Below are 22,399 nucleotides of genomic sequence, written 5' to 3'. Positions count from 1 at the left end.
GAAGTTTTTTTGAAAAACAATTCATAAGCTCCAACCTAAAGAGCTTATTTATTACGTGTGGATCAAATGTGGCATTTTTAATTTTAAAAAGTCACCCCCCTCAAGTGATGTAGACCTGCAGCCAGACTTGGGAATTATGCTCTAAATCAGTTTCATAAAGAACATTTTAAAATTCAAGGCCTACCATGCTGTTTTTCATTCACAAGTTTCTGAATATTTGGGGATTTGACAAGAAAGCAGCTAATTTATTGATTTTATTAAATACGGTGTGACTCTACATTTTAAATAATTTGTTGTGTCAATCCCATAAAAATAGCAACTATACGCTCTTTTTATAAATAGGAATTTTAAATACTTCCTTAAGAAAGTATAAAAATATATTCTAGGGGCGCCTGGGTGGCTCAGTGGGTTAAGCCGCTGCCTTCAGCTCAGGTCATGATCTCAGGGTCCTGGGATCGAGTCCCGCATCGGGCTCTCTGCTCAGCAGGGAGCCTGCTTCCTCCTCTCTCTCTCTGCCTGCTTCTCTGCCTACTTGAGATCTCTCTCTGTCAAATAAATAAATAAAATATTTAAAAAAATATATATATTCTAGTTCATGATTTTCAGTTACCAAGATGTGACTAAATCACAATTATTACCAAGAAAGTTTGGGCTATTCTGAAACCAGAAATTTTGTTTAATTCCCTATAAATAACAGTCCCATAAAATGTTAATATGCTTATGCCATTAACGTTGAATTCTATCACTCTCTTGTTCTGATTCTATACTAACCAATCAACCTTCCCAAGGAGAGCTGAACCAAAAGTTAGAAAATATGCTTACCATGCAAGTAAGCATTCCTATGTGACGTGACTCGACTCTTCCTCACTGTAAATTAATAAACTACATTCTGGTGAGTATATAAGTTTCTTGAACACATAAGTGAGTTTTCTCAAACTTAATTAATTCTAAGATTCCAGATATTTTTTCAATAGCAAATATGAGCACCATCCTCTCAAATGAGTTGATATTACCAAGATTCTGACAGCTGAGGAGCCTTCCCTGAGGCTAGTCTATCCAATCCCAGAAAGCAATATGTCTACTGACTTTTCTTCAATTCAAACATTCAACATGCACCATCCTTGATCCTGATTTGTAGTTCCCAGATTTACCTAAAAACTTACATATGATTCACTGGGTATTTCTGACTTCCCTTCTGTGGTGTCTTCTCTTGGTAATCACATTTACATTTTCCTTTAAAAATAAAAGTATGCATTGAATTCAAAACCTTAACAGAGACTACTTGTTTTTTAATTTGAAGCTTACAAACTACATAGAAGAACATTACTGATCCAAAAAGTCTTATAAAAGAATGTCATTCTATTTTTAATTTCCTATGTTTACACAAACACACACACACACACACACTGAAAACAAAAATCCCAATAGATTATGTTTTCTATGTATAACACTCACCTTTTTTTTCAGAGCTGGGTGCATAACAATTGTTTTCAAAAGATGCACTAAGAGTATTTCTTTCATTATTATGGTACTCTTCTTGATACCTCTTGTTTGGCTGACACTTTTCTGGACAACTTGTTTTATTAAAAGTAGAATTACTAACAGTCAACTCTGGATCTGAAAAAATACTTCTAATGTATCTATCAGTTGAATCATTTTTATTATAACTTGTGATTGCACAAATATCTCCCATACTATCATCACCACACTTGTCAAACGTATTCTTTATCCTCTGTTGATCTATGTTTAATAAATTGATGACATTTTCATGAGTAAAAGAGTTACAATTCTCTGATTTAAGGCTGGCTGTTGGCTGGTTCACACCTGCAAGAAAATTTGAAACCTCTCTTCTATTTTCTCCCCAATTATGTTGTACTGATTGTTTTTCAGTAAGGAATTCTGACTGTCTTCGTTCATTCATGCTTCCACATTCTTCATCCATAACCCCAACAGGTCTTCCAGTAAGGAAATTCCTATTGTCTGGACTTTGAGATAAATAAAAATATATTTAGCAAGAAAAATATATAGCATTTTCATTTCAAAACAACTAAATTCTTAGAGAACATACTGAGTAACTACTAATACTTACCTACACTATGTTTTAATTTTTTTTAATTTAAATACACAATTTGCTTTGTGTCAAAATTTGTCTAATGTACTATTCTAGTACGTTAGTGAGTATAAAATAATCTACACTTAATTCAGTATTTCAAAATGAAATTTAGCATAGGTTCAATTTACTGTTATATTAACAAAAAAAACCCCCGTAGTTTGTCTTATCATCTATAGTAAGATCTAGTGAATAACCTGAACAATTACTATGTATACTTCTGCTTCATTTAACCATATAAAGATATTTAAATACTGTGACTACCCTGCTCAGTGGGAAGTCCGCTTCTCCCTCTGCCCCTCCCAGCTTGTGCTATCTTATCATTCTCACAAATAAATTAAATCTTAAAAAAAAAAAGATAGAATAGAATCAGTGAAGGAAATGGCCCCAAATTACACAGAACTTAGTATTTCTAATTCTAGTATAATTAATATACAGTGCTACATTAATTTCAGGTATACAATATAATGATGCAATAATTCTATACATTACTCAGTGCTTAACATGGTAAGTGTACTCTTAATCCCCTTTACCTATTTTACTGACTCTCCCCACCCACTTCCCCTCTGGTAACCACCAGTTTTTTTTCTAAATTTAAGTGTCTGGTTTTTTGTCTCTTTTTTCTTTGGTCATGTGTTTTTATTTTTTATGGCTGAGTAATATTCCACTGTGTGTGTGTGTGTGTGTGTGTCCTTTATCCACTATGGATGGACACTTGGGTTGATGCCATAATTATGCCATTATAAATAATGCTGCAATAAACAAAGGAGTGCATACATTTTTGGAATTAGTGTTTTTTGTTTGTTTGTTTGTTTGTTTTTTAAGATTTTATTTATTTATTTGTCATAGAGAGAAAAGTGAGAGCAAGCACAGGCAGACAGAGTTGCAGGCAGAGGCAAAGGGAGAAGCAGGCTCCCTGCCAAGCAAGAAGCCCAATGTGGGACTCGATCCCAGGACGCTGGGATCATGACCTGAGCCAAAGGCAGCCGCTTAACCAACTGAGCCAACCAGGTGTCCCTGAATTAGTGTTTTAATTTTCTTGAACACCCAGTAGTGGAATTACTTGGTCATATCAATAGAGCTTCATTTTTTAAAAGAACAGTAAGAAACACTGAAAGGTTCTAAATACAAAAGTAAAACTGACTTGCTTTTTGCCTTGAAAAATATTAGTTTGACTGCCAGGTGAATATAAGCTTCAAACTTCCAACTGGCCAAAATGAAGCAAGAGGAACTAGACTTACCCTCCTGACTGGTGTAATTAAAAAGACTAGACAAAATATATGAGATAAAAGTTTTCATATATGGGGGCACCTGGGTGGCTCAGTGGGTTAAAGCCTCTGCCTTTGGCTCAGGTCATGATCCCAGGGTCCTGGCATCGAGCCCACATCGGGCTCTCTGCTCCGCAGGGAGCCTGCTTCCTCCCCTCTCTCTGCCTGACTCTGCCTTCTTGTGATCTCTGTCTGTCAAATAAATAAATAAAATCTTAAAAAAAAAGTTTTCATATATGGACCATTAAGTAGAAAAGGATAATGATTCTTGAGAAAGAAAGCAATTGAGGTGAACCTCATGACTGCTCCCAGCTTACTGCCTACAGAAGGTATACAAGCCATAGAATATAAACGGAAATCCCAGTCAGAGCTCACAGATTCCCTTTGTTGAGAAAACAGAGCTGGGGGTTCTAAAAGAATACAGAGGATAGAGTTCACAGGGCAGAGTATCCTTAGGAGAGTGCTTCAAGGAGAGAGCATTCTGGAGATATAGGGAGAGTTCTCAAATCTTCAGCTAAGCATTGATCAGCACATGCATATGAAGAAATAATACCCAAGGCTGGAGGCGGGGAGGAGAATAAAGTATCTAACAGGATAAGATGGATTAAGTCCAGGAACTCACATACAGATGGGAAAATTTTGTGTTTGCATCAACCTTAGTGGAAAAACCTCATAAATCAAAAGGAATCACAGAGTATTCAGAAGGGTATTGCCTCAGCAGAGGGCAAAATTAAGTATAGGCTAAAGGCATATGTGGTCCTGCCTAACAAAATGTAAAGCAAACCTCAGTAAAACCATAGTATTTCCAAATAACTAAACTGTATCCAGAACAAAGCTTAGGATAGTTTATAGGGATACAAACATCTCCGGACAGCCAAAAACATGAAATTCAGAATTTACAGAATCCAAATAAAATTACCAGCAATACAAAGAAGCAGAAAGTACAACCCATAATGAGAAGAAAAATCAATTAGAAACAGACCAAGAAATGACAAAATGCTAGTATTTGTAGACAAAGACATCAAAAAAGTTATTGTGCCTGTACTCAAGAAGATACAGGAAAGACTGAGCATGTTAAAATAAATGCATGGGAGATATAAATAAAAGTTAAATCAAGCTTACAGAGATGAAAAGTATACTGAACAGATTTATAAGTAGATGAGACATCAAAGAAGATACAACTACTGATTCTAGAGGTAAAGCAATATAATCTACATAAGGTGAAACAGAGAAAAAATACTGAAAATATATAAACAAAGCATCAATAAACTAGGACACAGCTTCAATTGGACTAAGTTAATGTAATCTGAGTCCCCAAAGAGAAAAAAGAAATCAGAAAAAATATTTTAAAAATTAATGGCTGATCTGTTTCCAAATTTGATAAAAACAGTGAGTCCACAGATTTAAGAAGCTCAGCACAGCCTAAACACAGGAAATGCAAGGAAAATGAACATTCTAATCAATGGATAAAAATCCATGGTAGAAAGTACATGACAGAGAATCCTTGATAGAAAAATCTTAAAAACAGAAAAACTATATATTGTATATACAGATATTAAGATAAAAATGACAGCAAATTTCTAGTTAGAAACAATGCAAGTCAAAAGACATCTTTCAAAAATAGTATAACACAGACAAGTATACAAAAGAGAAAAAAAATTAATCACTGGCAGACCCATACTAGAAGAAATGTTGAAGTCTTCAGAATTAAAGGAAAACATCACCAGATGAAATTCTAGATCTACACAAAATCAAGACCACCAAAAATGGTGGTGAGAAGGCAAACTGTGTAGCCAGTCTGGAAAACAGTATGGAGGTTCCTTAGGACATTAAAAATAGAGCTACCCGGGCTTTAAAAAAAAAAAGTGTTAAAAAATAGAGCTACCCTACAACTGAGCAATTGCACTACTCATTTTTCCTACAGATGTAGTAAAATAGAAGGGGCATATGCACCCCATTGTTCACAGCAGCAATGTCCACGGTGTCCACGCCAAGATGTCCTTCAACAGATGAATGGATAAAGATGTGGTTCGTTTATACAATGGAGTATTACTCAGCTATCAGAAAGGATGAATAACTACCGTTTGCATTGACATGGAAGGAACTGAGGAGATTATGCTAAGTAAAATAAGTCAGTCAGGAACTCCTGGGTGGCTCAGATGGTTGGGCATCTTTGGCTCGGGTCAGGATCCCAGGGTACTGGGATCGAGCCCCACATTGGGCTCCCTGCTCAGTGGGGAGTCTGCTTCTCTCTATCTCCCTCCCCACTGTCCTCCCTGCTTGTGCTCTCTCGCTCTCTCTGTCAAATAAATAAATAAAATCTTAAAAAAATAAAAATTATAAGTCAATCAGAGAAAAACAATTATCATATGGTTTCACTCATCTGTGGAATGTAAGGAATAGCACAGAGGACCATATGGGAAGGGAGGGAAAACTGAATGGGAAGAAATCAAAGAGGGAGACAAACCATGAGACTTTTAACTCTGGGAAACAAACTGAGGGTTGCGGAAGGGAGGGGATTGGAATGAAAGTGTAACTAGGTGACGGGCATTAAGGAGGGCATGCGATCTGATGAGCACTGGGTGTTACACACAACTAATGATCACTAAACACTACATCAAAAACTAATGATGTACTATATGTTGGCTAACTAGCTTTAAATAAATCAAAAAAAAAAAAAAAGATATTTAGCCTCAGGACAAACTCCAGGGAATCACTCATGGTTTCTTCTATTTCTTATTTTGCTCATAAATGTTGATTAAGAAAGTTAAAAAAAGGGGGTGTCTATGTGGCTCAAAAGGTTAAGTGTCTGCCTTTTGGCTCAGGTCACGATCTCCAGGTCCTGGGACCAAGCCCTGCATCTGGTTCCCAGCTCAGCAAAAAGTATACTTCTCCCTCTCCCTCTGCCTCTCTCCCCTGATCATGCTCTGTCTCTGTCTCCAATGAATACATTTAAAAAAAAAAAAAGAGGGTTTAAAAATAAAGAGAATGAAATCTTGCCATTTGTGACAAAATGGATGGAGCTTGAAGGTATTATGCTAAGTGAAACAAGACACACAGGGCAAGAAAAATACCATGTAGTTTACCTATATAGAGAATCTAAAAAATAAAACAAGCAAACAAAACAAAATTCATGAATACAAAAGATAAGCTGGTGTTTGCCAGAGGGGAGCTAAGTTGGGGTGTGGGTCAAGTGGGTCAAGAAGTTAAAAAAAAAATTCCAATTATAAAATAAGTTGTGGGAATGTACAGAATGGTGATTATAGTCAGTAATATTGCACTGTATACTTGAAAGTTACTAAGAATAAATCTTAAATATTCTCATTACAAAAAAAATTATAACTTTGTATGGTGACAAATGGTAACTAAATTTATTGTGATCATTTTACAACATATACAAAGATTTAATTATAATTTATACCTGAAACTAGTATAATGTTATAGGCCAATCAGTTTTAAATTTAAAAAAAATGACCAGGAGGGGCGCCTGGGTGGCTCAGTGGGTTAAGCCTCTGCCTTCGGCTCAGGTCATGGATCTCAGGGTCCTGGGATCGAGCCCCGAATCGGGCTCTCTGCTCAGTAGAGAGCCTGCTTCCTCCTCTCTCTCTGCCTGCCTCTCTGCCTACTTTTGATCTCTGTCAAATAAATAAACAAAATCTTTAAAAAAAAAAAAAATGACCAGGAAAAAGAAGGAAGAAGACACAACTCATATTAGTAATGAGAGAATGACATCACTATAAGCGTTAAAAATTTTAAATACATAGTAAGAGAATATTATGGATAACTTTAAGTCAAAATTCTACAACATAGATAAAATAGATGCACTCTTTGTATGACAAACTACCAAAGCTCACTAAAAATAATAATAATAATAATAATAATAATAATAATAATAATAATCTGACTACCCTGTATCTCTTTTGGAAATTATAGTAACACAAAACAAAAAAAAAAACTTCCTACCGAAAGACTCCATACCAAGTGGCTTCACTGATGAACTCTATCAGACATTTAAGAAAGAAATGGTACCAATTCTACATTAACTCTTTCAGAAAATTACACAGGAAGGAATACTCCCAACTCACTCTATGATATGGACATTAGGCTAATAGCAAACCAGATGAAGATATCAAAAGAAACATAGAAAATAATATCCCTCATAAAGATTAATGCAAAAATTCCTAACAAAATTTTAGCACATCAAACCAAGGAATTCATAACAAGGATAGCACATTGTAACCAAGTGGGGTTTATCTCCAGAATACAAGGCTCATTTAACATTTAAAAATGAATCAGTGTGGGGTGGACTTCTGGAATGACATGTGAAAGTCTGGCAAATAAATCCTGCCCCCCCCCTCAAAAAGTAATGACAGTACCAGATAACACTTGCAAAAACAATCATTTCAGAATCTGGAGAGTAACAATGGCATGCAAAAAAACTGAAAAGCAGTACTTCAAGAAAAACTACTAAACCTTATTATCAGGAACAGTGGGAGTCTGGAATTTTAGCTACCTTCCTTCCACCCCTACTCCATGGCTGGTACTACCAAGGTTCAGTAGTCTAAAAGACAAGGGAGCCCCATGCCCAGGAATTTGTCAAAAATAATCATTACCTTGGTGGCAAACCATCAGGAAAGCCCAACACTGCAACTAACTGGAGCTGTAATATTTGGAGCAAGCAAAAAAACATCCAGAAATTTCACAGAGAGATCCAGGGAACAAACAGGCATAATGACCTCGAATAAACTGCAAGAAACCTCAGTGGTCTGAAAGGCTGCCCACATGTATAAGTTCTGTATACACACTCAGGAGAGGACCTCAAGTATCTATACTCATCCCTGGCTGAATGTGAAGTCCTGCACATAGGAAGAAGCCTTATTGGCTCAAGATGTTTAAACACAACCTTCAAGTAATCACTGGCTGGCCTCTAAGCATTGGTGGAAGGAAATTTATAGTCTTAAATGCCTATACTAAACAAAAAGAAAATATCAAGTAAGTTAAAGTTACACTTTAAGAATCTACCCCCAAAAGGGGGGGGGCAACTAAACCCAAAGCAAGCAGAAAAAGGAAATTATAAACTTGAAGGCAGAAATCAATGGAATGGAAAACAGAAAAACAGAGAAAAGTGATGAAATACAAAACTTAGTTCTTTAAAAAAAAAAAAAAAAACAAAAAAAAACTTAGTTCTTTAAAAATATCAATAAAATTAGCAAATCTTTAGCTATACTGATCAAGAAAAAAAAGAGAAAGACACAGATCTAGAATTAAAGAAGGGACATCAGGGATGCCTGGGTGGCTCAGTCCTCTATCTGCCTCTGGCTCATGATCCCAGAATGTGGAGATGGAGTACTGCATCAGGCTCCCTGCTCAGCAGGGACATCAACAGTGACTTTACAGAAATTAAAAGGTTTTCAAGGAAATACCATAAACAAGTTTATACTAACAATCACACAACTTAGATGAAATGGATAAATTCCTAGAAAAACATACATTACTACAACTGACTCAAGAAGCTAGAAAATGTGGCCAGACATTATAACAATTAGTAGTTAAAAGTCTTCACAGGAAGAAAAGCTCAGATGCAAAAACACTTAAAGAAAAAATCACACCAATTCTCCACTAATTCTTCCATTAAATGGAGGAGGACACAATTGCCAGCTTATTCTATAAGGTTAGTATTACTTTGGCACCAAAGACACTAACAACAAAAATATATATATATTCACACCAATTTTCATGAATAGAGACATAAAAATCACCAAAAAAATAGTAACAAACTAAATCCTACAATATATGAAGAGGATTATATACATGACCAAGCAGCTTTTATCCCAGGAACCCAAAGTGGTTTAATATTTGAAAATAAAGTAATATACAATGTATTAATAGAATAAAGGTGGAGAAAACTACATGATAATCTCAAGAGACACATAAAGAATGTTTGACAAAATCCATGATACAAACTTTAAAAGAACTAGGAATAGGAGGGAATTTCCTAAACCTGAAAAAGGACAACTACAAAAAACCTATGGCTAACATAATAGTGAAACACTTTTTCTTTAAGACTAAGGACAATGCAAGCATGCCCATTCTTGCCTGCCTGCTTGCTATGCAACACTGTGCCAGAGGTTCTAGTTACTGCAGTAGTCAAGAAAAAGAAGTAAAAGGCATCCTGACTGAAAAAAGAGAGGTAAAAATACTTATATTTATGGACAACATAATCCAGTATGGTAAAATAAAGAAAGAAAGAAAGAAAGAAAGAAAGAATCCATAAAACCACTAGAACTCATAATGAGATCACCAAGTCACAGGAGATAAGATTAATGTAAAAAATTAATTATATTCCTGTATTTTAGCAATGAACAATCCAAAAATGAAATTAATAATAAATACCATTCACACCAGCATAAAGAGAATAAAATAAGTAGGAAAAAATTCAGCCAAAGAAGCACAAGGCTTATTTACTGAAAGCACAATAACATTACATTAAGAGAAGTTAAAGAAAATTAATTACAATGGAATATTATTCAGCCATAAAAAAAGAGGGAAATCATGCCATTTGTGAATATATGGATGAACATGGATAACATTATGCTAAGTGAACTAAGTCTGACATACAAAGATGAGTACCATATGACCTCACCTGTATGTGGACTCTAAAAGGTGACATTCCAAGAAGCAAGGTGAGAACTGCCAGGAGCTAGGGAATGGCAGAAATTTGGGGGAAATTTCCATCTTAAAATTAGTGATTCTTCCAATCCATGAGCACGAAGTATTTCTCCTATTAATTATTTTTGAATGTCACAAGAGCTTCATTCAAAATAGTCCCAAATTTGAACTATCCCAGATGTCCACTAAGAATAGAATACTATATGTACACCTGCAACTAATAAAATACTGTATGTCTACTATACATTAAAAAAATAAAATATTATATAATATACAGTGGAATAACATACAGAAACGAAAAAGAATTAAGTACTAATCCATGGAATAGCAAGCAACAGCATGGATGAATCTCCATACCAAAAGAAGATCACTATATAATTCTATTTAAATGAAGTTCCAAGACAGAATTAATTAATATATAGTGACAGGGGTCAGAATGGTGATTACTGTTGGGAGCTATAGACTTGGAGGAGTGTGAGAAAACCTTCCAGTATGTTTGAAATTATCCTCTCCACCTCTCCCCACTTCCCCACCCCCACCTCCCCTCAATCAGCTTTACTGAGATAAAACTGAAAAGAAAAAACTCCTTGCTCAGCAGAGAGCCTACTTCTCCCTCTGCCTGCCACTCCCTCTCTCACTCTCTCATTAATAAATAAAAATAAATACAAATAAATACAAATAAATTGTATATATTTAAGGTGTTCAACATGATGATTTCATATAAGTGTAATTTGTGAAGTGATTACAATCAAGCTAACTAGCATATTCATCACTTCACATAACCTTTACAAGTATATGTGGTAAGTCTACTTAAGAGATACTATATTAACAAACTTCAAGTATGTAATGTAGTATTATTAATTATAGTCACTATGTTGTATACCAGATCCCCAAAATTTATTTGTCTTATAACTGGAAGTCTGTATATTTTGAGTTGTGACTCCCCATTTCTGCAGGGAACATAATTATATGTCACTTACATAAGACTCTAGAAAATAGACTAATCAACAGTGACAGAAAGCAGATAAGCAGATGCTTGGGATAAGAATAAAAGTTGTGAAATGGCCAGAGGAAGATATTACAAAGATAACCAAAGAAACTACTGGTGATGGTGAATATTTTCATTATATCTGACACAGGTCAAAACTTATCAAAGCACACATTTTAGATAAATTCAGTTTGTTCCATGTTGATTACACATTAATAGAACTGTTTAAAAAAATATGAAAACAGAAAAGGAAAAGAGAAAACAAATTGAAATGTTACAATTCTCCAGGCAAGAGGCAGTAGTGGCTTAGACTGGGATGGAACCTATAGAGGTGAAAATGTGAGTAGGTAAATTTAAAGCTTATTAGAATACAGAATTGTCAAAACTTTGTTGGTGAAATGGATAGTGGGAGTTGAAGGAAAATAAGCAAATCAAGGACTTCTATTTTGATGCCAGTTGCTTTGTGAATAGTAGCGTCATTTACTAAAATGAGGAAGAATGCGAGTGAATAGTAGTGACATATACTGAAACAGAGGAAGACTGGGATAGGATTACACAGTCAAGGTTTCTCACCATGACTACTAGGAGTAATTCAAACTGGTTTTACAAGTTTAATGGATTTTAAAACCATGAACCAGGATTTATATACAACTAGAAAATAAAAGTGGTCACTTACCAACTACCATAAATAAGAAAAAATAATATGTTTAAATAAATGAAAAGTAGATATGTGCACTAGAAAATAATTATTTAAAACTATTTTAATTAAATACTACATTTAACTTCTAATATTTGTTTTCTAGAAGTATTACTTAAGTTTGTCTACATTTCTAAAAAATATTTGTCTAGGGGCACCTGTGTGGCTCAGATGGTAAAGCAACAGCCTTTGGCTCAGGTCATGATCTTGGAGTCCCACATATGGCTCCCTGCTCAGCTTCTTTATTTCCTTCAAAAATCTTTGCTTGGGACACCTAAGTGGCTCAGTAAGTGAAGCATCTGCCTTCAGCTCAGGTCATGATCCCGGGGTCCTCCAATGGAGACCTGCATCAAGCTCCTTGCTCCCATGGAATGGGAGAAGATATTTGCAAATGACAGTACAGAAAAAAGGCTGATATCCAGGAGCTATAAAGATCTCCTCAAACTCAACACACACAAAACAGATGATCATGTTAAAAAATGGGCAGAAGACATGAACAGACACTTCTCCAATGAAGACATACAAATGGCTATCAGACATGAAAAAATGTTCATCATCACTAGCCATCAGGGAGATTCAAATCAAAACCACAGTGAGATACCACCTTACACCAGTTAGAACGGCCAAATTTAACAAGACAGGAAACAACGTGTATTGGAGAGGATGTGGAGAAAGGGGAACCCTCTTACACTGTTGGTGGGAATGCAAGTTGGTGCAGCCACTTTGAAGAACAGTGTGGAGATTCCTTAAGAAATTAAAAATAGAGCTTCCCTATAACACTGCAATTGCACTACTGGGTATTTACCCCAAAGACACAGATGTCGTGAAAAGAAGGGCCATTTGTACCCCAATGTTCATAGCAGCAATGGCCACGGTCGCCAAACTGTGGAAAGAACCAAGGTGCCCTTCAATGGATGAATGGATAAGGAAGATGTGGTCCATATAGACTATGGAGTATTATGCCTCCATCAGAAAGGATGAATACCCAACTTTTGTATCAACATGGACGGGACTGGAAGAGATTATGCTGAGTGAAATAAGTCAAGCAGAGAGAGTCAATTATCATATTGTTTCACTTATTTGTGGAGCATAAGAAATAACATGGAGGACATGGGGAGATGGAGAGGAGAAGGGAGTTGAGGGAAATTGGAGGGGGAGATGAACCATGAGAGACTATGGACTCTGAAAAACAATCTGAGGGTTTTGAAGGGGTGGGGGGGGGAGTTGGGTGAGCCTGGTGGTGGGTATTATGGAGGGCACATATTGCATGGAACACTGGGTGTGGTGCATGAACAATAAATTTTGGCACACTGAAAAGAAATTTAAAAAATTAAAAATTTAAAAAGAAAAAGCTCCTTGCTCAGCAGAGAGCCTACTTCTCCCTCTGCCTGCCACTCCCACTCTCTCTCTCATTAATAAATAAACGAATAAAAAAAATCTTCAAAAATCTTTGCTTACCTGTTTAATCTTTTGAATAATGACCCAAATTGTGCTATTTTATGTGGTGGACTAAGAGCATCTTGATTTTCACTTAATTTGGAAACCAAGGAATTAGAATAATTAACTTTACTGAGCTGAAAAGAGAAAGAAGAACCTGTCAGAATGGTAAAGGTACACACATGTATACAATTTAAATTACTTACCATAAAATGTCATCTAAGTGGACACCTATATGCAAAAAAAAAGAATTATCTAGTTTGAAAGAAAGAAACTGTGTCCGTAATGAAAAAAAAAACATTGTGCTAACAGTGAAAGTAATACCAGTATTTAAATGATTGTCAATATAACAATTGATACGATGATGAGCTAACCATTTCCTCAGAGGTTAAAAATATAAATATTATTAATTATAATTAATATATTACAAATATAATTAAACAAAATTAAAATATTATAATTAATAAATATATTTAAATATATTGATTATAATTAATGAATATATTCTAAATATATTCTAAATTAGACATATATATGCATATATATATAGGACACCAGAATCTCAAGCAAATTTTCTGAAAGAAAATTATTTTTCCCGAAAAAACAGCTGTATTTATCTCCATTTTCTCCATTTACTGAATAATTTTAGAATGCTCCTTTAATCTTTCTAAATATCAATACCACTGAGTGCAAAATGGTGAACATATGGAGACTTGTAGAAAAGAGATGAGGTAATCCATTTGTTAATCTTTACCACATAAAGATATTATATTGACCTGACACTAATCTATCCAGCAATAATAATTTACATCTATAGCATATTATATTTATTAGCCATGAAGCACAGAAATGAGAAGTCCAAAAACAATCTTTGAGACAAAGTTGGATAAAAAGAAGACAAAAAGAGATACTGAGAGTCTTAGGAAATAAAAGGGGGAGTCCAAAGTCAGGGAGAGCTAAAAATAAAGTCTTGGTAATGCATCTCCTATCTCAACCTCAGGAACAACGACCGAGGCACAGAGCTGAAGTCATCCTATGAAGTGAGAGACATACAGACAAACCAAAAAAGGAAAGAATACTTTATGTAAGCTCAACACTATTTCTCTAGTGATCAGTGAGCCCCAGCCCACTTTTTCTTTTAACCTGTTGTTTCAACACATTTTCTTTTGTATTTTATAGTTTCATTTTAATTCTTACTTTTCTTGAAATCTCTCCAAATAAGCAATTAAACACTTTTCTAAAACTTAACAATTTGCCACTATACCTTGGACAGGAACATTAGCCTCTCTTTTTAATTTTCTCTTCTGTGTATTACGTATAACATTATTGGGACTCCTCTGTGGCTCAGTTGGTTATGTGTTTGGCTCAGGTCATGATCCCGGAGTACTGGGATCCAGTCCCGCATTGGGCTCCCTGCTTAGCAGGGAGCCTGCTTCTCCCTCAGCCTAATGCTCCCCCAGCTTGTGCTCGCTCGTGCTCTCTAACAAAATAAATATAATCTTTAAAAAATATAAATATTATTTACCCCTCTGAAGATAGTCACTAACCTGCAGCCTAAAAGTAGATTATTTAAGTAGAGATTACAGAGAGTTACATTCTCTATCCTATAAACTACCTACAATGCAAATTTTAGTCTTGTAAAATGCAAACTGAATAAATGTTTTTCATTGCATCATTCCAAAGTTAATGGGTCCTTAAATTAATAAGGCTAACATATAGCACTGGAATATAATACTTTCTCTTCTGGAAAAGAGAAAACATACTTTAATACTTCCATAAAACCAAATCATATCATTAATATCACAATATACAATGTATCACATGTAATGGTAACTAATAAAATTTTAAATTTATAAATTATAAATTCATTAATAAATGACAAATATATAAATACGGCATAAAACCAATGCATGCTAAAATGGGATAAATTCAAAACTAAATATTCCCATTAACAAGACATCAAATTTATATAATAACCATTTCCCCCACTACCATTATATATTAGCAAAATAATCATAACTTATTATTTATTTTTTAAACTCTATATAGTCTAATAAAATGACTACTTTTTATAGTTTATGGCAGATATAGTTCAGAATTTTAAAATCTGGATGTTTTTAGATTTCTAACTTTAGACAATACAGTGACTAAACAACATTTTTTTTTTAAGATTTTATTTATTTATTTGACAGACAGAGATCACAAGTAGGCAGAGAGGCAGGCAGAGAGAGAGAGGAGGAAGCAGGCTCCCCACTGAGCAGAGAGCCCAATGTGGGACTCGATCCCGGGACCCTGAGATCATGACCTGAGCCGAAGGCAGCGGCTTAACCCACTGAGCCACCCAGGCGCCCCCCTAAACAACATTTTAGCACTACACATCTCTATCTATATCAACACATTTGTATAGTTTTAATTCAAGTGCATATAACCAGTTGTCATCTGTCAAATCCTAAAAAGAACCAAACCATCACAACTCATTTTTTTAACAGACTACTACGACATCACTGAGATTATACACTGCAATTCACAGGGCCCTTTCCATATCATGACTATCTAGCCACCATGACATCACCAACTAGTTATTTACTGTGATTACAATTATCAACTATTATATAAACACACTAAAATATTTTCAATTTCACTATCAGTCATTTTATCTTATTTTATTTTTTAAATATTTTATTTATTTATTTGACAGAGATAAAAAAGATGATGATTTCAAAGATTTTTAAAGAAGATTCCAGTTTTTGGATTCATTATCTTCTACAAAGGAGACAATTAAATTTTGACCAAAGAGGAATTATTATATTTAGCTGATATCCTAATTTGGCTCTATTTACAGCAATTCACAACTAATATTTTTTAAGTCCACAAGACCAGAAAAAAAAGAGCATATCATAAAAATACAATGATATAAAATGCTAAGACTAGTGATTCAAATGTACCTGCTCATTCTGCTTTTTCCCACATGCAACTTTCTGAGGACTAGGTGCTATTCTGAGAATGAAATTTTGTTTTGTAATATTCCTATTAGAAGATAATTCTGCCAAAAAAGATGATGGAGCAAAAATACAATTTTCTATTCTGTTGAGCTGCAGTTTAAACATTCTATATGAGTTCATAACTTATGCCAACTATAGAGAAAGAAGATACAACCATTTAATCTGATAAAATATATAAAATTGAGTAAAGGAAAGTAAAAATAGGAGTGAAAAAAGGTCACAGATTGCAGAAAACGTTCCAAGGAAAAGCAAGTCATGAGTAATTCACAGGACTTATTAAGTCAAGAGAGGTTATCAACTAAACTTATACTGAAGAGCTCCTTTCCACCTGCCTTTTCATTTATGGTCCCCTCAATCTCTAACCTTCACACCATGTCTCCAAATGATGAGAAATCTGAGCTTCACTGACCCACAATTCAGCTAAAAAGATTTCCAAGAGATTTTAGTATCATTATCATTCTCTGATACAGTTTAATTTTGGCAATTCAAAGCAAAGAAAGTATAATTAATAATGTAGCACTGGACCTGAGGCACTTGGGTGGCACAGTCAGTTAAGCATCTGCCTCTTGGTTTCAGCTCAGGTCATGATCTCAGTGTTGTGAGACTGAGCCCCGTATTGGGCTCCACACTCAACAGAGAGTCTGCTTAAGTTTTCCTCTCCCTCTGTCCCACCCAACCCCCTGTGCATGCTCTCTCTCTTTCTCTCTCTAAAATAAATAAATCTTTAAATATATATATATATATAATATCATTGGATCTTAAAATTTTATGGTTTTATCACAATCTACATATTTTCTAATTTATTAAAATTTTATTTACTAAAAAGATTATCTGCAGTACACTGAAAGAAAAATAATCTTGGGATCAGTATAATTGTTGAAAATCACAATTTAGGGATGCCTGGGTGGCTCAGTTGGTTAAGCAGCTGCCTTCGGCTCAGGTCATGATCCCAGGGTCCTGGGATCGAGTCCCACATCGGGCTCCTTGCTCAGCAGGAAGCCTGCTTCTCCCTCTGCCTCTGCCGGCCTCTCTGTCTGCCTGTGCTCGCTCCCTCTCTCTCCCTCTGTCTCTGACAAATAAATTAATAAAATCTTAAAAAAAAAAAAAAGAAAATCATAATTTAATATAAAATAAACGATCACTATGCCAGAAGAGATGAATTTATCAATGATCAGATGAACCCAAAGCAGGAATCCCCAAACAAATTAACTTTTGCAGCTCATCAGTATCAAAAGTTATGTACACATAGACCTAATCTACATTACCAGAACTCCAAAGTGTTTCTCATAAGCAAACAGTTAAAATATACTTAAGGTATAAGTTCCATACATTAAAACCTTTAAAAATAAAGACTATAAAAAAAATTTTAAAGAATATTTTCCCCTGATATTCAAAAAATTTCTATCATTTAGTAGCATGCCACAATCATTAAAGTAACTTAAAAAATTTTTTTTAAGTCTCACCTGAACTGGGGCAAATTCTTTCTTGCTGTCTAGTCTTAACAGTATATAAAAATGAAAAGAAAATTATAAGGTTAAAAAAATATGGCAATAAATTTGACTATTTTTTCATGTATATATTTAAAACTCATACTGTTCTACAGAAATACACAAAAACATACAAAACTCTAAATCATTTATTTAGAGTTTTATTTAAAGTTTATTTAGAGTTTAGAGTTTCATTTAGAGTTTCATTTATTTAGAGTTGTATTTATTAAAATTGAATTATTACTAGAGAAACACAGTGAGGATAAGGAAAGCCAAACTATGCATAAAAACATTTACTATGGACATTAGCTCATCTGATAAAGGTCTTAATAGTTTAATAATACTGTTAACAGCCAAACAAAAACAAGAGCTAGAAGAAAAGTCCTTTGTACATTTTCTAATGAATAAAACAGTACTGAAGATGACCTGTTTAAATACCTAAATAATATACAATCTTGATAAAACCTACCTGTTGTTTATATCATCAATGCAGAGGTTAGATGGTATACAGTGAGGTGACATTGGAAGTTCCAAATTATGCTTTCTTAGAGGCATTTTTATGTCTCTATGCATATTCACATGTATTGGTTTTCTCACAGTTTCTATAATGAAAAAATTTACAATTAAAAATAATAAAATCTTTAAAAGCAATGTTTGATACATGTTCATTAAATAAGTGTATATCTTAGAAACTTCCTAAAACTACGTTACAGTACTAAAGTCATTACAGTACTAAAAACTATCACAAATCATTCAAATCATCTCTTTTTCATTAGCTTACATAGTCCTCATGAAAGGTGCTATACTCATTCAGTTCTATTTTTTTTCTTCCTCTAAGATTTCCTTGATCCCCAGACTATACCAGATGCTATGTTATACATGCCCACAGCACTAGGTATGTTCTCTATTACAGCACTTACCATGGTTTATTATACCTGATTAATTCTCTCTCTCTCTCTCACTAGATTTTCAAACTTTATGAAAAGAGAAGCCTTTTCTCTCCTTATACAAGATATCACTATTTGGTCTGCTCAGTACTTTTTAACTACTCTCCTTTTCTTTTGGTAATGCTTTTTCACAAATACCAACTACATAGGGGTGGGGTGTGTGTGTGTGTGTGTGTGCGTGCGCACGCTTTTTTAAAAGGTATTTATTTGAGAGAGAGCAGGAGGGAGAGGGAGAGAAAATCTGAAGCAGACTTTGAGATGACCACAGAGCCCCAGGTACAGCTTGATCCCATGATCCCAAGATCATGATCTGAGCCAAAACCAAGAGTTGGATGCTTAACCAGCCTGAGCCACCAAAGTGCTTCAACTATACGGTTCTAATAGAGAACTTCCTATCTTCTGATAAAACTGTGTCACTAGAAAAAATAATTGACTTAAGAGCAGTCATCTGGCTCAAGGTGAATCAATAATAGGATCATATCTCTGTGGTTATAAATAATTATTCCAATGCTAGGAACTGGCACCAGAAGGGCTGGGTAAAATGCTTCCAGTAAAAAGAACTCAGAACCAAAGAAACAACTTTCAGTGTTTCCCTTGTGGCAAAACAGGAGAGATAAGCAATATTAGTATTTTAAGGTCACATTTCAAGTCTGAATGAAAAATACAATCTGAGAGAATAAAGTTAATATCTAAAGTGAGAAAAAAATTTTGGTGGTATTCAAGTCCCCAATTCAAGCAGTCTCTGAGGCCCAGCTGCACCACTGCCCTTCCTTTTAGCTAAGTGTCTTAGTCCATTCAGGCTGCTCTAACACAATACCTTAGACTGCATACTTATGAACAGAAATTTATTTCTGTCTGTAAGCCAGGCAGTGTCCAAGATCAAAGTGCTCTCAGATTCAGGGTCTGGTGAGAGACTGAGTCCTGGCTTATAGAGAGCTGTCTTCTCCCTATGTCCTCACACAGTGAAAGGAGCAAAGAGAGCTCTCTGGGGTCTCTTTATAAAAGCACTAATTCTACTCATGAGGGGTCCACCATCATGACCACCTCCTATAGGTCCCACCTCCTAATACCATCTACTAATAAACTTATGCTTCTGTAGGGAAGATAAAATATCTTTTTCCTCTACCTTTCTAATTCTCAGCTAGGGACTCTATAACAAAAGGCAGATCAATTTTAAATGAAAACCTTTATAAGGAAATGGAGACGCAAAGAAGTGGTTAAACCTGAGCATTTTTATGCTAGATTCGATGGAGAATGGAAAGTAGTGAGAAAATGTGATCAAACAAAAAGGAGTGTTAAACTAAGTGTAGCCAACTGGAGGAAACAGCAAGGCATATTTGTTTAGATTCTTCTCAGTGTAACAGGTCAAACTTTAGCTCTGATAAATAAAATATGAGGATTTCAGGTAAAACGTCATGACTGTGGCTAACATTGCATTATGTAAGTGAAGAAAAAGAAGATAAATACATCAAACAGATTTACAACAAAACTTTTTTTTTTAAAGATTTTATTTATTTATTTGACAGAGAGAGATCACAAGTAGGCAGAGAGGCAGGCAGAGAGAGAGAGAGGAGGAAGCAGGCTCCCTGCTGAGCAGGGACTCAATCCCAGACCCTGAGATCATGACCTGAGCCGAAGGCAGCAGCTTAACCCACTGAGCCACCCAGGTGCCCTACAACAAAACTTATATTCTTAAAATCCTTATATAACATATTTACATCTAAACTATAACTAAATTTGCTTATGTAAAGGCCATCTGCATTAAGGAATAAAAATGGCAGAGAAAGGAAAAGAGGAGATACTAACAGTACTTATGATCAATTTCTATCCCTCCTTTCAGAACTGTCTAATTTCTTAACCTCTCACTTTAGTACTTATTTTAAAAATTAAATATCAGACACAAGTTCCCTTGAGAAAAAAAAAAAACTCTGACTAAACTTTCTATTCACTTGAAGGCTCAAAGTACAGTCAAAAATGAACTTTATTTTTGAAGTATTAGACTACTATAGTCAACATTCCAAGAATGCCTAAGAAATTATTCAAGTTGTGATACAGGAAAATAATCACTGAGGCAAAAATCATTTTCAAACAAATTCTCTAAATACTTTAAAATAGTAAAGACATTTATTCCCTGCTCTTTTACCTAAACTTTGGTTAACTATTCTGCCTACACAGAATAATGTAGTAACTAAAATGAATGCAACATAGTAACTTTGACCATACCTTATAAAATTAATTTTATATAACACACAACTTAAAAACACAAATATATTAAGCAAAAAAAAAAAAAGATTTTAAGCAAAAAGTAACAAAGGTACTTTTTAAAAAAAGTAACTGTTTAAAGAAGGCAACCAAGTTTTAAAATTATTTTATTTTCCATATCCTTTGAGTTCTAAAATTATAATTTTATTAGAAAACTGAATGTTATTATCACATTAGAGTCAAAACAAAATGCTAACGGAAAGACTTACCAGGTGTTTTCTTCTGGCAAGATATGTGATTTACCATATATAGGTTAAGGAGATCTAAACTGAGAGTGGAATTTTTGACAGGCGATGAAACCCCCAGTAATTTCATTTTTGATTTTAATCTTTTCTTTTCAAAATATTCCTAAAATAATTAAAAAAGAAGTTATTACAACAACCATATGGTTTTATGCAGAATTATAAAAAAATTAAAAAACAATAATGCTATTTAACAATTAACTTATTTGATATTTTTATATTTCTGACACCCTTTATATGCTTACTTATAAATTAAAATCAATCATAATGATATAGTTTGCCTAAAGACTCTTAATTCCACAGCCTCTTAAAATCTTTTTGGTAAATATACTGCCTTTAAAATAGAACTTTATAAAGGCATTACTAGATATCAAAAGATTAAAAATGATCTGAAATGTAAAGTGCTTTTTTTTTTTAAGATTTTATTTATTTATTTGAGAGAGAGACAGTGAGAGAGAGCATGAGTGAGGAGAAGGTCAGAGAGAGAAGCAGACTCCCCGTGGAGCTGGGAGCCTGATGCGGGACTCAATCTCGGGACTCCGGGATCATGACCTGAGCCGAAAGCAGTGGTCCAACCAACTGAGCCACCCAGGCGTCCCTGAAATGTAAAGCTTTTTAAAAGTTTGATAAATCTGACAAGGTAAAAACTTGTTTTTCTACCTGGTGTGCTATCTTACAGATATAAAAAGCCTTAAAGATATGCACAGTTGAGTATCAGTAAAAGTTAACTAAAATGAGAAGAGGACAAGAAAAAGCAGCTATGTGAAACTAATCTCTAGCCTGAGTTAATTTAATTTCCTTTACTATCCTTCCATGACTGCTACTTTGCCATTAGCAAGAGCTGTACTGTTGAGTGGACTGAGAAGTGAATGAGAGATAACAGTGAAGGGGCAGAGCAAGAAAGGGAAAGGATCCAGAGAGGGCTTTAGTTGTTTTAATAGGGGGAAACTGAATATGTCTGAATATCAGTGGAAAGCCTCCAGCTGACAGTGACTCATTGAGGATACAAGAAAGAGAAGAAATAATTGATGCAGTGAAGTCTTTAAGAATGATGGAATCCAGACTGCAAATAAAGAGACCTTCCTTTGTCTAAAGGAAACTACCTCCACAATCACAGAAGGGAAAGAGAAAATCAGTGAAGGGAAAGAGAAAATCAGTGAAGACGTAAGACAGGTTACAGAACTAGTAGTAGATATAGGAGATAATTCTCATCTGATAGCTTCTATTTCCTCTGAAATATAAGATAAGGTCATCTAATGAGTGTGAAGAGATTAAAAATAGGGTTGGGGA

General features: G+C 34.6%; 1 protein-coding gene across 1 annotated transcript in view; it reads right to left on the bottom strand.

Moving 5' to 3' along the window:
- C12H12orf40 (chromosome 12 C12orf40 homolog) overlaps nucleotides 1–21,197 on the bottom strand; it is a 50,670-nt gene extending 29,473 nt beyond the window's left edge. The window contains 7 exon segments of the mRNA XM_044227307.1: nucleotides 1,164–1,233; nucleotides 1,456–1,985; nucleotides 13,191–13,306; nucleotides 16,115–16,303; nucleotides 17,635–17,668; nucleotides 18,128–18,260; nucleotides 21,077–21,197. Coding sequence (XP_044083242.1) covers nucleotides 1,164–1,233; nucleotides 1,456–1,985; nucleotides 13,191–13,306; nucleotides 16,115–16,303; nucleotides 17,635–17,668; nucleotides 18,128–18,260; nucleotides 21,077–21,182 — 1,178 coding nt within the window. The 5' untranslated portion in view covers nucleotides 21,183–21,197.
- Between the last annotated feature and the right edge of the window lie 1,202 nt (nucleotides 21,198–22,399).

Source organism: Neovison vison, chromosome 12 (assembly GCF_020171115.1).
Source record: "Neovison vison isolate M4711 chromosome 12, ASM_NN_V1, whole genome shotgun sequence".
Classification (NCBI taxonomy): domain Eukaryota; kingdom Metazoa; phylum Chordata; class Mammalia; order Carnivora; family Mustelidae; genus Neogale; species Neogale vison.
This window is presented reverse-complemented; position numbering and strand designations above follow the sequence as displayed.